Raw genomic sequence first — 15,247 nt, forward strand, 5'->3', positions numbered from 1 at the left:
ATCTCTTACCATTTAAGAAATACTCTGCACATCTGATCCTCCTACCGAAGTGGATAACCTCACATTTTTCCACATTATATTCCATCTGCCATGTTCTTGCCCACTCGCCAAGTCTGTCCAAATCCCCTCCCCAAATGAATCACCTTACACTTCTCCGGGTTGAATTCCATTTGCCACTTTCCTGCCCATCTGACCAGACCATCAATATCTTCTTGTAGCCGACAGCTACCCTCCTCGCTATCTACCACATGGTCACTGTTTGTGTCCTCTGCAAACTTCTTGATCATGCCCCCTACATTTACATCCAAATCATTAATATATACCACAAAAAGCAGGAGACCCAGTACTGAGCCCTGCGACCACCACTGGAAACAGCCCTCCAGTCGCAAAAACACCAGTCAACAATTAGCCTTTGTTTCCTGCCACTGAGCTAATTTTGCATCCACCTTGTTGCATTTCCCTGGATCCCATGGGCTTTTTTTTTTAAACCAGTCTGCCATGTGGGACCTTGTCAAAAGCCTTGCTAAAATCCATGTAGACCACATCAACTGCACTACCTTCTTGTTACATCCTCATTACTTCTTCAAAAAATTCGATCAAGTTGGTCAGATAAGACCTTCCCTTAATAAACTCAGTATCCTTGATTAATCTGTGCCTTTCTAAGTGATAGTTCATCCTGTCTCCCAGAATGGATTCCAATAATGTTCCTACTACTGAGGTTAGACTGACTGGCCTGTAATTATTTGGTCTATCCCTCGCTCCCTTTTTAAACAGAGGTACAACATTACCAGTCCTCCAATCCTCCGGCACCACACCTGTGTCCAGCGAGGACTGGAAAATGATGGTCAGACCCTCTGCTATTTCCTCTCTTGCTTCTTTTAACAGCCTGGGGTACATTTTATCCAGCCCTGGTGATTTATCAACCTCCAAGGATGCTAATCCCATTAATACTTCCTCTCTCCCTATGTTTATCACATCCAATACTTCACATTACTTCCTTAACTACAATATCTGCACGTTCCCCTCTTTTTGTGAAAACAAATGCAAGATATTCATTAAGAACAACACCAACATCTTCTGCCCCTACACATAGGTTACCTTTTTGGTCCTGACTCTAATGTATTGATAAAACATCTTTGGGTTCACCTTGATTTTGCTTGCCAATATTCTTTCATGCCCTCTCTTAGCTTGCCTAATTTTCTTTTTGATTTCATCCCTCCACTCTCTATACTTCTCTCAGCTTTCTGTAGTATTGAGTTCGTGCTGTCAGACATAAACTTTCCTGTTCTGCCTTATCTTACCCGGTAAGCTCCTTGACATCTATGGGGCTCTAGATGTGGCTGTCCCACCCTTTTTCAGTGTGAGAACATGTTTTCTCTGCAACCCTTGAATCTCCCCTTTGAATGCCTCCCACTGCTCTGACACTGATTTACCTTCAAGTAGCTGTTTCCAGTCCACTTTTGCTAAATCACTCCTCGGCATAGTAAAATTAGCCTTTCCCCAATTGAGAACTCTAGCTCCTTTTCTATCTTTGTCCTTTTCCATAATTATGTTAAAACTGGCTGAATTATGATCACTACCACCAAAATGCTCTCCCACTGCCACTCCATCCACCTGCCCATCTTCATTTCCTAAAACTAAGTCTAAAACTGAATCCTCTCTTGTTGTACTTGCATAAACCTGTAGATGTGGTGTACTTGGATTTTCAAAAGACATTTGGTAATGTGCCACATCAAAGGTTAGTACACAAAAGAGCTCGTGGTGTAGGGGGTAACACAGTAGCATGGATTGAGGATTGGTTAGCTAACAGGAAGCAGAGAGTAGGGATAAATGGATCATTTTCAGGGTAGCAAGCTGTAACGAGTGGAATGCCACAGGGATCAGTGTTGGGGCCTTAACTTTTACAATCTATATCAATGACTTGGATGAAGGGGCCAAGTGTATGCTTGCTAAATTTGCTGATGACACAAAGATAGGTAGGAGACCAAGATGTGAAGAGGACATAAGGAGTCTGCAAAGGGATATAGATAGGTTAGGAGAGTGAACAAAAATTTGGCAGATGGAGTATAATGTGGGAAAATGTGAACTTGTCCACTTTGGCAGGAAGAATAGAAAAGCAGTATATTGTTTAAATGGAGAGAGACTGCAGAACACTGCAGTACAGAGGAATGTGTGTGTCCTGGTACATGAATCACAAAACAGGTACAGCAAGTGATTAGGAAGGCAAATGGAATATTGTCATTTATTGCAAGGGGAATCAAGTATAAAAGTAGGGAAGTTCTGCTACAGTCATGCAGTGCGTTTGTGAGACCACATCTCGAGTTGTGTACACAGTTTTGGACTCCTTACTGAAGGATATAATTGCATTAGAAGCACTTCAGAGGTTCATTCAACTTATTCCTAGGATGAGAGGGTTATCTTATGAGGAAAGGTTGGACAGGTTACCGTCTGTATCCATTGGAGTTTAAAAGAATAAGAGGTGATCTTATTGAAATATATATCCTGAGGGACTTGACAGGGTAGATGCTTTAAGGATGTGTCCCCTTATGGGTGAGACTAGAACTAGGGGGCACAGTTTAACAATTACGGGTCTCTCATTTAAGACAGAGATGAGAAATTTTTTTCTCAGAGGGTGGTTAGTCTGTGGAATTTTCTTCCTCAGACAGCAGTCGAGGCTGGGTAATTGAATATTTTTAAGGCTGGGTGAGAGATTTTGATTGACAAGCGAGTCAAAAGGTTACAGCAGGTAGACAGGAAAGAACAGTTGAGGCCACAATCAGATCAGCCATGATCTCATTAAATGGCAGCACAAGCTCAAAGGTCCAAATGGTCTACTTGTGCTCCGAATTTGTATTTTCATGTCTGTATGAGAGTTGCCATAATGTCCAACTGCAGAATCAGACGGTTTACTGAACTGATTGTCAAAGGATGAAAGATACTGAAGTACAAATCCTCAACAATGAACTATTTATTTTATTTAAAGAAAAATTGCCAGGACGATGATCATTCAGCCCACCTGACATCAGTGGGCACAAAAGAGCACAACACTTAAACCCAGCTAAGGCAGAAACCGCATCAAATCCATATACTTGGATCGGCTTAAATGACAGATGCAAGGTAAAGTTTCCACGTTACATAGAAGTACAGAAACAAGACATTCAGTCCAACAGATCCATGCTAACATTTATGCTTCATACCAGCATGCTTCTGTTCTACTTCATCTAACCCTCTCAGTATAATTATATTTCCCTTTCCCCCCCCCCCCCCTCATGTGTTTATCTAGCTTCCCCTTAAATACATCAATGCTATCCATATCAACTGCTCCTCGTGTTGGCAAGTTCCACATTCTAAACACTCTCTGGGGAAAGAGGTTTCTTCCAAATCTCCTGTTGTGTTTATTAGTGACTATCTTACATTTCTGGTGCAGGTTTTGGTCTGCACAAGTAGAAACAACTTCTAGATGTCTACCTTATTGAACCTTCATAATCTTAATGACTGCTATCAGATCACCCCTCAGTCTTCTATTTTCAAGAGAAAATGGCCCCAGCCAGGTCGATCTTTGCTGTTAAGTTCTGGTATCATCCCCTTGCAAATATTTTTGCCCTTCACCAGTGCCTCAATATCCTTTTTATTATATTGAGTCCAAAACTGTGCACAGTATCCCAAATGTAGTCTAAATAAGTTTAACTTAACTTCTCTGTTTTTAATTCTATCCTTCAAGAAACAAACCCCAATGCTTTGTTTGCATTTATATGAACTTATTAACCTGTAGCCCTAGATTTTACCATCCCTGGGTCCCTTTGCTCCTTTAGCCCATTTAGACTCTTATCTTCCAAGGATTTAGGCGGCCGTCTTTTTCTTCCTACTAAATGGACCACCTCATACTTACCTATGTTGAAATTCATCTGCTGATTAAGTTTGCCATTCTCCAAGTTTAATGTCTTGTTCCAGAATATTGCAGTCCTTCTCATTAACTCTACCCCCAATTTGGTATCTTCTGCTAATTTTGAAATTTTGATTCTTGAGACCAAACTCTTCACAGTGAACAATGATCCCAACCCTGATCCTTCTATATTATATTATATTTTGGGCTTCTCAAGATTTTTCTATTACATTTTTGAGTAAAGATCTCATTATCTTTCCTATCATTGACATTAAGCTAACTGGTCTGCTGTTCCCTGAACTTGTTCTATCTCCATTTTTAAAAATGATGAATAACAATAGCTGTCTGCCAGTCTTCTAGCACCATTCCCTTCTCTAATCAATTTTATATGTAATAGCGCCTCTGCTATCTCTGACCTAGCTTCCGTAAAATGTGTGGATACAAACCATCTGGACTAGCAATTTTATCCTAAGTTTGATTAGTTTATCAATTATCTTTACCCCAACCCCACACTCGCTTTCTATCTAAATGCCTTCTATACTCTCTTCTTTTACTGTCATGTTGACCTTGTCGTTCTCACTGCTAAAGACGGAGGCAAAGTAATTATTCAATATTCTGACATTTTACTGTCATTACCTGAGTTTATCTTGTGTATCCCTTAGTGGCCCAATTCCTAACCGGATTCTTCTTTTGTTATTTATTTGTCTGCAGAATTTTTTTTTTGTATATTCTTTGCTAATTTAATGTCACAGCTCCTCCTTGCTTTCCTAATTTTTTGACTCCTTTCCTTTGTATTCTGCGTCGCCTTTCTTGTCCATGTACTTAATGTATGTCTTTTTCTTTAGTTGCAATTTTACCCTCATCTCTCTATCCAGTCAGTGTTTCATTATTGGCTAATTTGTTCTCTTTTAGCAGAATATATTTCCCCTGAACTCAATTGATCAACTTTTTAAAAGATTTCCCACAGTTATCCAATCCCTAGCCATTTTTTTTTTCAAGTTTATCTTCCCAAGTTCCAATCTATGGCTTTGGTCATTGCCATTATTTTAAACCTTAGTTTGTCATGATCCCTATGGTTCAGATGCTCCCCAAATGTATTTCTTTTATCTGCTCTGGTTCACTTCCCATCACTAGGTCCAGCAGTGATTTCTCTCCTGCTGGACTTCTTACATAGAGAGTAGGAAAGGATTTCTATGCAGACTGTAAAGCCTTATTCCCTTTGCATCTTTCACGACCACATTTTTCCAGTTCAGTCGGGGATAGCTGTAATCTCCCATGATTATTTTACCTTTTACTCATTTCATAGATTTACTTATATATTTCTTCCTACACTTCCCTTCCACTACTAGGCGGTCTGTACTATACCCCATTAACATGATTAATCCCTTATCCTTTATCTCAATGCATACGGAATCTCTTCAAAATTAAATGTTAATTACATCCCTTTTTTCTACTGCCATATTATCTATAATTAGCACAGCTCCCACACGCCCCCTACGGTCTTCCTTTCCTACCCTTTTATGTTGTCATGTTTCAGTTATTCTTAATACATCTGGTTCCTTGCTATGAATTATTGCCACCAGTTCCCCTGTTTTGGTTCAGATGCTGGACAGGAAATTCAATTTATTTTCATGAATTGTACCTCCTGTTTTATGTTCCCCTTACCCCTTTGCTGTCACCTATTTCTTTTATCCTCTGGATTATGTTATTTCCACCAGATCCTGCTACCCATCTTACAAGTTTAATGTCTTATCCACAGCCCTATTTATCCATTCTGCTAGGATTCTGGTCCCATTCCTGCTCAAGTGAAGCCCATCCCAGTGGTACAGCTCCTTGCTGTCCCTGTACAGGGCCACTATCTCATGAAATAGGCAAATTATTCAGTATTATAACAGAAATAAATATTGAATAATACCTTGCAGGAAGGGACTTTCAAGTGGACTGATGGCTCTTCATTTTTGAGAAATTGGGCCAACAATCAACCCGACAATTACCAGGGAAAGGAACACTGTGTGCACATTCGTAAGTGTAACATAATTTACTGGTAAATTAATTTTAGACACAGATTAACTAATCTTCATTCAGATTTGAACTGGAGGTTATCTCAATAAGCCTGATGATACACAGAGGATGTGAACCAACTCAGTCAGTGCCCACACATTGCAGGATTGTGCAGACTGCTTGTAACACTACAAATAGAGGAACATACTTTTGGGCAGCACTGCAGATAGAGAAATGCATGCTGGGAGTAACAGTATAGTACAATTCCCAAACTTAAAATGATATAATCAGGACACAGACATTCTACCTCCAGAAAACACAGACTTTGCTCTAATTGTATGAAGTCCATGCAATGACGAAGGAGTAAAAAAGAAATGCTAGAAATGCTCAGCAGGTCTGGCAACATTTGTGGAGAGAAGCAGAGTTAACGTTTCAGGTCAGTGACCCTTCATCAGAACTGATGGATCAATCAATGTGGAGGGAGACTGTTTAACCCTGGGTGTGAGGCCTTGCCGTCCACCCCACACAGGTAAATCCAGCCCATGGTGAGCTCAACATCTTCACTCAAGAGCTGGCCAAATCCTTTTCACTGGTGCACATATTGCTTGCACATGGGATTATAAATGCATATGCTGCACGTTATTTGAAAAATGAGCTCCGATCAAGACGGAGGTAAAATTAATGCATCACAGATTGGTCCAATTGAAAAAATATCACAAATAGCAGTCTAATGTACTGAGGAGTAAATGTTTGATTCAATATTACTGTTCCAGACAGAAATGGTTACTGGAATGATCTACCTACCGTATGATCGGGAATTGCCTTTTGTTTGTTCCTACAAACTCTCCTGACGTTCAAAAAAATTCAATGATGATCCACGAGTCCCTTTCAGAAGCAGAGTCAGTGCCTTAATTTGTTTGTAGCCACAGTCACTGCCTGCACTGACAGTCTTTCAGCCAATAATAAATGTAATTGCATCTTGAGCTGTGTGTTTAATGCTGAGAATCTAGATGATCACAGCCTTCCTGTCCCACTGCAGCTTCCTTCCTACCTCTTCACTCAATACTGCATTAGGGAGAAGGTGACAGACATCATAAAATTAACTTGCAATATATGGTTCAGCCCCAGCTGGAGTAATATGACCAATTCTAGGGGCCAGACCTCAAGAAGAACATGAAGGCTTTGGAGAAGGTAGGTATTTACTGGAATGGTTCAAGGAAGAGGATAGACTGGAGAATCTGAGGTTGTTCTCCTTGGAGCAGGAGGTTAACAGATTAGCTAGAGGTGTTTAACATCATGAAGAATTTAAATAGAATGAAACTTTTTCCAGTGGCTGAAGGGTCATTAACCAGAGGACACAGATCTAAGGTGACTGGCGAAAGAACCAGAGGCAACATGAGGAAAAACGTTTACATGACTTGCATGCCAGGGTGTTGGTAACAGATTCAACAGTAACCTTCAAAAGGGAATTCGAGAAATACTTGAAGAAAAAGTTGCAAGGGTATGGGGAAGAGCAGGGAAATAGGATGAACAGAATTGCTTGAATGACCTCCTTCACAGATATACGATTCTTGGATTCTATACATCTTTAAAAGACAAATTTTAAACATAGAAACATAGAAAAATAGGAGTAGGCCATTCGGCCCTGCTCCACCATTCGAAAAAGATCATGGCTGATTGTCTAATTCAGTACCCTGTTCCCAGTTTCTCTCCATATCCCTTGATCCCTTTGGCATTAATATATGTATCTCCTTCTGGAATATACTTAACCACTTGGCCTCCACTGCCTTCTGCAGTCGAGAATTCCACAGGTTCACCACCCTCTGAGTGAAGGAATTTCTCCTCATCTCAGTTCTAAATGGCATACCCCGTATCCTGAGACTGTGACCCCTGTTTCTGGATTCCCCAGCCATCAGGAACATCCTTCCTGCATCTAGCCTGTCTAGTCCTAATAGAATTTTATACGTTTCTATGAGATCCCCTCTCATTCTTCTAAACTTGAGTGAATATAGGCCTAGTTGACCCAATCTCTCCTCATAGGTCAATATTACCATCCCAAGAATCAGCCTAGTAAATTGCCTTTGCACTCCCTCCATGGCAAGAACATCCTTCCTCAGATGAGGCCAAAACTGCACACAATACTCCAGATGTGGTCTCACCAAGGCCCTGTATAACTGCAGTAAGATAACCTTGCTCATGTACTCAAATCATCTTGCAATGAAGGCCAACATACCATTCGCCTTTCTAACTGCTTGCTGCACCTGAATGCTTGCTTTCAGCGACTGGTGCACAAGGACACACAGGTCTCGTTGCACCTCCCCCTTTCCCAATCAATCACCATTCAGATAATAATCTGCCTTTCTGTTTTTACAACCAAAGTGGATAACCTCACATTTATCCACATTATACTGCATCTGCCATGCATTTTCCCACTTACCCAACTTGTCCAAATCACACTGGAGCCTCTTTGCATCCTCCTCACAGCTCACTTTCTTCCTCAGCTTTGTGTCGTCTGCAAACTTGGAAATGTTACATTTCGTTCCCTCACCCAAGTCATTAATATATATAGTGAATAGCTGGGGCTCAAGCACTGATCTCTGCAGTACTGCAACAGTCACTGCCCGCCACCCAGAAAAAGACCCGTTTATTCGTACTCTGTTTCCTGTCGGTCAACCAATTCTCAATCCATGCCAGTATATTACCTCCAATCCCATGTGCTTTAATTTTGCACACTAACCTCTTAAAGAGATGACATAAAATGAAAATAACTACTCTGGCAAATATTACTGAAAGGACTTTCAATGGAAGATGGAACACATTTAAACCTGCTCTGAGTGTGCAAGATAAATATATACACCCAAAAATAACTAAAACTAAACAAAGGTCCCAGAGAACACAGGGAATTAAAATGGGAAGAAAGTTCAACAAACCACACAGGAATGCATGGAAAATGGAGCTCTGAGAGTACAAGAATTTACTGAAACAGATGAAAAAGATATTGTTGGGAATAAAACATGGGGAATAAATCCTGGCCTTGCCAGTGATGCCCACATCCCGTGAATGAATTAAAGAAAATTTTAAGAATAGCCACATTGCTCTTATGTTAACCACTGGGAATATACACTTGTCACTCTTGTTTTCTATTTATTTACTGAGCTTTGAGTCAGTCCTCCAAGTTCAGTCACCAAACCAAACTCACGCACACAAGGGCTGGGGAGAATCTCACACACAGTCTGACCAAGGGAGTAGCTTTCTGTTCTGGCTGTGTATCAGTGGGTCCTGGATCTCCCAGGCAGCAGAAACTGAGGGGTGGGTACAGTCAGGCTGTTATCTGCAGCACACATCAAGAAACAACAAACCTGGAGGTGGCGGGGAGACCTCCCAACCTGGTCAGCTGCATCTTCTCTATTGAACTGCTCTATCCAGTGGTATTACTGATGACAAGATATGTTCTGCAGTAAAGTTAACGCCAGCTTTATTTATTTAGTTCAAGCACTTAACTCTCTCCTGCCACTCCACAGGCACCAGCAGACCTGCAGTGCCTCAGTCCAGTCATCTTTCTTCACCCATTAGCCCAAACAGTAAGTGCCAATGGGGCATTTGGTTGTGTGGGGTTTTACATAGAGGCCCAATCTTGTCTTTACTTGGAATGCCATACAGATGGGATCACCAGACAGTGACAATGATCAGAAGCAAAAACCCTTGCGGCTTTGCCATCTCTCTAGACCAAGGGGAAATCCAGTTGAACCCACCAGAGTTAGATCAGCTGACTCAGCTGATCACGGCTTAAACCAGAGACCATCCTAGTTTGTATGGCTCAGTAGCACACTGCCTTTATATTATTTCATCATGTAGAGGGTGTGCTTTTATAAAAAAAAACACCTTGGTTATCATCTACTTGGGTAGTTATCTGTCACCAATCATGGAATCAGTTTTAAAATGACTTTCAGTAGTCCTAGGAGGACATGAGTGAGGGAGCAGTTAATCGGAGAAAGGTGTGAATGGGTCTACTCATGTCCAGCACTCAGTGGCGGCCTAACATAAACCACTAGGTGAGTCATATATTACAATTAATGCTTCATCACCAAGGTACCACAATCGGCTCAGAGTTCATCTAAACCAACAGACTACATCTTCTAAACAAAAACAGTTAAACTGTACTTCTCAACCAACTGGGAGACTTGATGGGGCACAGGAAGGACTGAGACATGCAATACGTGAAAAACTACACAAGCTCAGCAACATCACTAAAGTTCCTTGAAAAGCAGCCATGGCCCACAGCTCCACACAGCACAGTTTATAGAAAAGATATTTTCCCCTTCTGGCCTATAAAAAATAAAATTGATCTCAACACATGAATAGACTTTGATTTGTGTGTCAGTCTGTGTCTGAGAGACATGTATGGACAGCAGCCTAGTGATCAACTGCGAAATGGTCATTGGCAAATCCCGAGTGAATGCAAACATTTTAATTTAAAAAAAGGATAGAATAATGGAAACATTTTAAATTCAAGTACAAAGTTTGAGAGTGATTCCCATCTGAAGTGACTTAAGCGAATATTCTCTTCTGTTCAAAGTAGGCTTCCAGTCTGTACAGGGCATAATCCTGAAACACACACAGAGATTTCACTTCAACATCATTCTTTACAGAGTATATAAACCTAGTCAAATAGCAAGCTAACATTTCTGATGAACTGTATTTACAGTTTGCCCACGATAAAAGCATCACCTTAGTTGTATTGAACCATAGAGCCCTACAGAGTGAGAAATACTGCCCCTAATTGAGGAAGGATACTCCCCATTATAACACTAAATGATCATAACTTTCATCCCCAGCCTGTCCCCAGTTAGTATATCTTAGCTGGAACAGAAACAGTGATATCATAATTGGCTTCAGTCCCCCTTGGGATGGTGAACATTAGGGAAGAATAAATTGGTCAGCCAGGACTCCTGCTTAGGATCCAGCGAGCCCTGCTGGAAAGTGTCACACACATGCATGCTGAGGGTGGGTGAAGAAAATCCACTTGCTATCAGAGGACTGTTTTCCCAGCTTCCTGCCCTCCTGATGAAGGTGCTGGGGGACACAGACCTCCAATAAAAATTAAAGTCCCACTGACTGCACTCCCTTTTTAATGAGTAGTTTTTTATTATTTGTTCCTGGGATGTGGGCGTCAATGGCTAGGACAGCATTTATTGCCCATCCCTAATTACCCTTGAGAAGGTGGTGGTGAGCTGCCTTCTTCAACCGTTGCAGTCCATGTGGGGTAGGTACACCTACAGTGTTAGGAAGAGAGTTCCAGGATTTTAACCTAGTGACAGTGAAAGAACGGCAACATAGTTCCAAGTCAGTATGGTGTGTGGCTTGGAGGGAAACTTGCAGGTGGTGGTGTTCCCATGCATCTGTTGCCCAAGTCCTTCTCGGTGGTAGAGGTCGCAGGTTTGGTAGGTGCTGTCTAAGGAGCCTTGGTGCGTTGCTGCAGTGCATCTTTTAGATGGGACACACTGCTGCCACTGTGTGTTGGTGCTGGAGGGAGTGAATGTTTGTGGATGGGGTGCCAGTCAAGTGGGCTGCTTTGTCCTGGATGGTGTTGTGCTTCTTGATTGTTGTTGGAGCTGCACCCATCCACGCAAGTGGAGAGTATTCCATCACATTCCTGACTTGTGTCTTGTAGATGGTGGACAGGCTTTAGGGAGTCAGGTGGTGAGTTACTCACTGCAGGAATCCTAGCCTCTGACCTACTCTTGTAGCCACGGTATTTATATGGCTACTCCAGTTGAGTTCCTGGTCAATGGAAACCCCTAGGATGTTGATAGTGGGGGATTCAGCGATTGTAATGCCATTGAGTGTCAAGGGGAGATGGCTAGATTCCCTCTTGTTGGAGGTCATTGCCTGCACTTGTGTGGCGCAAATGTTACTTGCCAGTTATCAGCCCAAGCCTGAATATTGTCCTGGTCTTGCTGCATTTCTACATGGACTGCTTCACTGAGGAGTTGCGAACGGTGCTAAACATTGCGCAATCAGCAGCGAACATCCCTACTTCTGACCTTAAAATTGAAGGAAGGTCATTGATGAAGCAGCTGAAGATGGTTGGGCCTAGGACACTAACCTGCGGAATTCCTGCAATGATGTCCTGGAGCGGAGATGATTGACCACCAACAACCACAACCATCTTCCTTTGCGCTAATTACGATTCCAACCAGCGGACAGATTTTTCCCCCTCCGACTCCCATTGACTCCAGTTTTGTTAGGGCTCCTTGATGCTCTACACTGTCAAATGCTGCCTTGATGTCAAGGGCAGTCACTCTTACCTCACATCTTGAGTTCAGCTCTTGTGTCTATGTTTGAACGAAGGCTGTAACAAGGTCAGGAGTTGAGTAGTATGTCGGCACCCAAACTGAGCATCAGTGATCAGGTTATTGCTAAGCAAGTGCCGCTTGATAGCACTGTCGACGACGCCTTCCATCATTTTACTGATAACTGAAAATAGACTGATGGGGTGGTAATTGGCTGGGTTAGACTTTTGTGTGTAAGACACACCTGGGTAATTTTCCACATTAAATGCGAGGGCACAAGCTATTGGGGTGGGGCTCTGGGTGCCCACTCGTGCCACTGGGAGGCCAAGCAGGCAGAAAATGAGGGTCACAAACATCTACCCAACTCCACCAGTCCCCATACTAGTTGAGGTCCACGACTGACCTGCAGCCCCAATGAAAATCTACCACAAATCTTGACGTTGAGTAGTGGGGGGTGGGGGGGCAGCATATAGTGGTTGCTGCGGAGGGGAGAGCATCACACACACACCTCAGCTGCCGTGATGGGATAAGTTCAATTAATGAAATAAATCTGAAATAATAGGGCGGCACAGTGATTAGCACCGCAGCCTCACAGCTCCAGCGACCTGGGTTCAATTCTGGGCACTGCCTGTGTGGAGTTTGCAAGTTCTTCCTGTGTCTGCGTGGGTTTCCTCCGGGTGCTCCGGTTTCCTCCCTCATGCCAAAGACTTGCAGGTTGATAGGTAAATTGGCCATTAAAAATTGCCTCTAGTATAGGTAGGTGGGGATGTGGTAGGAATATGGAATTAGTGTAGGATTAGTATGGATGGGTGGTTGATGGTCGGCACAGACTCGGTGGGCCGAAGGGCCTGTTTCAGTGCTGTATCTCTAAACTAAACTAAAAAGCGAGTGTCAGTGATGTTGACCATGAAACTATCAGATTGTCTTAAAAGCCCACCTGGTTTATCAATGCCCTTCAGAGAAGCAAATCTTCTGTTTACATGGTCGGGCCTCTATGTGACTTCACATCCACAGCAATGTGGTGACCACTTAACGCTGAAGTGATCTAGCAAGCCATTCAGTTTTATCAAACCACAACGAAAAAGTCTAAGAATATAAAAACCGGACGGACCACCTGGCATTGTCCTTGGTATCAGACATGGCAAAGGCACACCCGGCCTCGCCGACTGTAAAAAGTCCTCCTCAGTTACATCAGAGGACTGTGCCAAAATTGGGAGAATTGTCCTATTGATTATTGATCCAGCAGCTTGACACAGCTACACTCAGAATCATAACTTTCAGCTAACGTCCAAGACAACTCCATCACCATCCCTGGTCTGCTGAGACGCTTTCAGGTGTTCTTTTGCTAGAGCACAGACTTTAAAACGTCCCTCTTGAAAAGTGGACACACAATTTATTCGTGAGGCTTCCTCCCTTTGATCCAGGAATTTATCTTTAATCAGTTTCAGGGGTCTCTCTCTCACCTCAGGTCCAAAAAACAATTCCAATGAAGCCTGCGGATTCTTTGGTAGCAAACAGCAAGAAAACTATTCCTTTTTCAGATTCAGTCGTTCCTGTATCTCTGAGCAGGACAACAGATTTACCTGTCTCATCAGAGGAGTGTGGGGCCACCTTTCCACTTAAAACAAAATCCTGATAACCTTTAAGAATCCTTTCTACTTCTGCCACATTGAGAGCAGTATCCTTTCAAGGGTCATTACTGTGGTTAGGGTCACAGGTTTCTCTGCCTTGTTGCCTGTTTGGGTATCCTTTTCTAGACAATCCTGGTGAACTCCTACAAAATGTACTGGCTTCCCCTTTAACTTCCAGCAGTCACCTTGCACTTGCCCTGTTTTATTGCCCTCTGCACTTTCCCTATTTGCTTGCACTCTCACTTTTGGTTCCCTTTTCACTAGCACCCCATCTTTTATCATTATCCCACTTTCTATTCTTCCCAGACCTCTGGTGCAGAAGGATTATTAAGAAAGGATTTAAGAGTAAGCTCAAAATTTTCTGCCATTGTAGCAGTTTCTCTTACCCTTGTAATTCTTTGATTCTCAATAGGAGTCTTTATATTAAAGGGTATGCTATTTATGAATTCTTCTACTAAAATTACTTCTCGCAAATTTTCATACGAGAGGTCAAGCTTGAGAGATCGGATCCAGCAATCAAAAGCCATATGTTTAATCCTTTCAAATTTGATAAAGGTTTGGGCTGGTCTTATCCTAACATTTTGAAACTGTCGCCGATAGGCTTCAGGGATTAATTCATAAACGTTTAATATTGCAGTTTTTGTCTGTTCATAATCGAAAGAGTTTCCTCCCTTTGATCCATGAGCTCTACCCACCAATTTGCCTTGTAAGAGACAATTCCAATATTGTTTTGGCCATCCTAGTCTGTTGGCTATTTTTCCCCAAAGGCAATAAAATAGGACTCGACCTCTTCCTTGTTAAATTTTGGCAGTAATTGTGAGTGTCTCAATACAACAAAGTTTTACTCCGAATTGGGGATATGATTTGAGTAGCTGCTGACACTCTCATGTTGTGTTTGCAGCCTTTCTAACTCAACCATCTTCACCACTTCCTCTCTTCTCCTCTGCAATTGTATTTCCTCTCTTTTCCAATTTGTAATTCTAATTTTCATGTTTCCACTAAAATCTTGGCTAAAACTATCTTTTCGGTTTCAGATTCCATGCTAGCTTCTTCTGGTTCTGGGGCAAGATTAAAACAGCTAACTAGATTCTTAAGGATTTCAGGTTTCTTTGTTTGAACATGACTCCCACCTAGGAAGCTGGACTTTTTAAAATCTTCAATCGTTAATTGATTTAACTTATAATGGGAGATGTCTCCCTGCTCTGCAACCTCCTTAGCATTAAATGGGGCCATGTCTTTTCTTCTCTACGGTGCTAGAAACAAAAGAATGATGAGAAATCTTGTTTGTTCAATTTTACTCCTTTTACCAAATCTCTCGTTTCATCTGATTGTTTGGCATCCCAGACGAGCCTCAATTGTTACGGACAGGTAGTAAGTGGTGCAGGTAACTCCCACTCCTCACTTTCCAACTGACCACAATCGTGTTTTGTTAAAAATGC

The 15,247-nt window shown here is 42.1% G+C and overlaps 1 protein-coding gene across 1 annotated transcript in view; it reads right to left on the reverse strand.

Moving 5' to 3' along the window:
• Positions 1-9,342: 9,342 nt before the first annotated feature.
• Positions 9,343-15,247, reverse strand: part of chkb (choline kinase beta) — an 84,606-nt gene continuing 78,701 nt past the window's right edge. The window contains exon 11 of the mRNA XM_068059334.1: positions 9,343-10,489. Within this exon, the coding sequence (XP_067915435.1) occupies positions 10,433-10,489 (57 nt within the window). The 3' untranslated portion in view covers positions 9,343-10,432. The remainder of the gene's footprint in view (positions 10,490-15,247) is intronic.

This window comes from Heterodontus francisci, chromosome 27 (genome assembly GCF_036365525.1).
Source record: "Heterodontus francisci isolate sHetFra1 chromosome 27, sHetFra1.hap1, whole genome shotgun sequence".
Classification (NCBI taxonomy): domain Eukaryota; kingdom Metazoa; phylum Chordata; class Chondrichthyes; order Heterodontiformes; family Heterodontidae; genus Heterodontus; species Heterodontus francisci.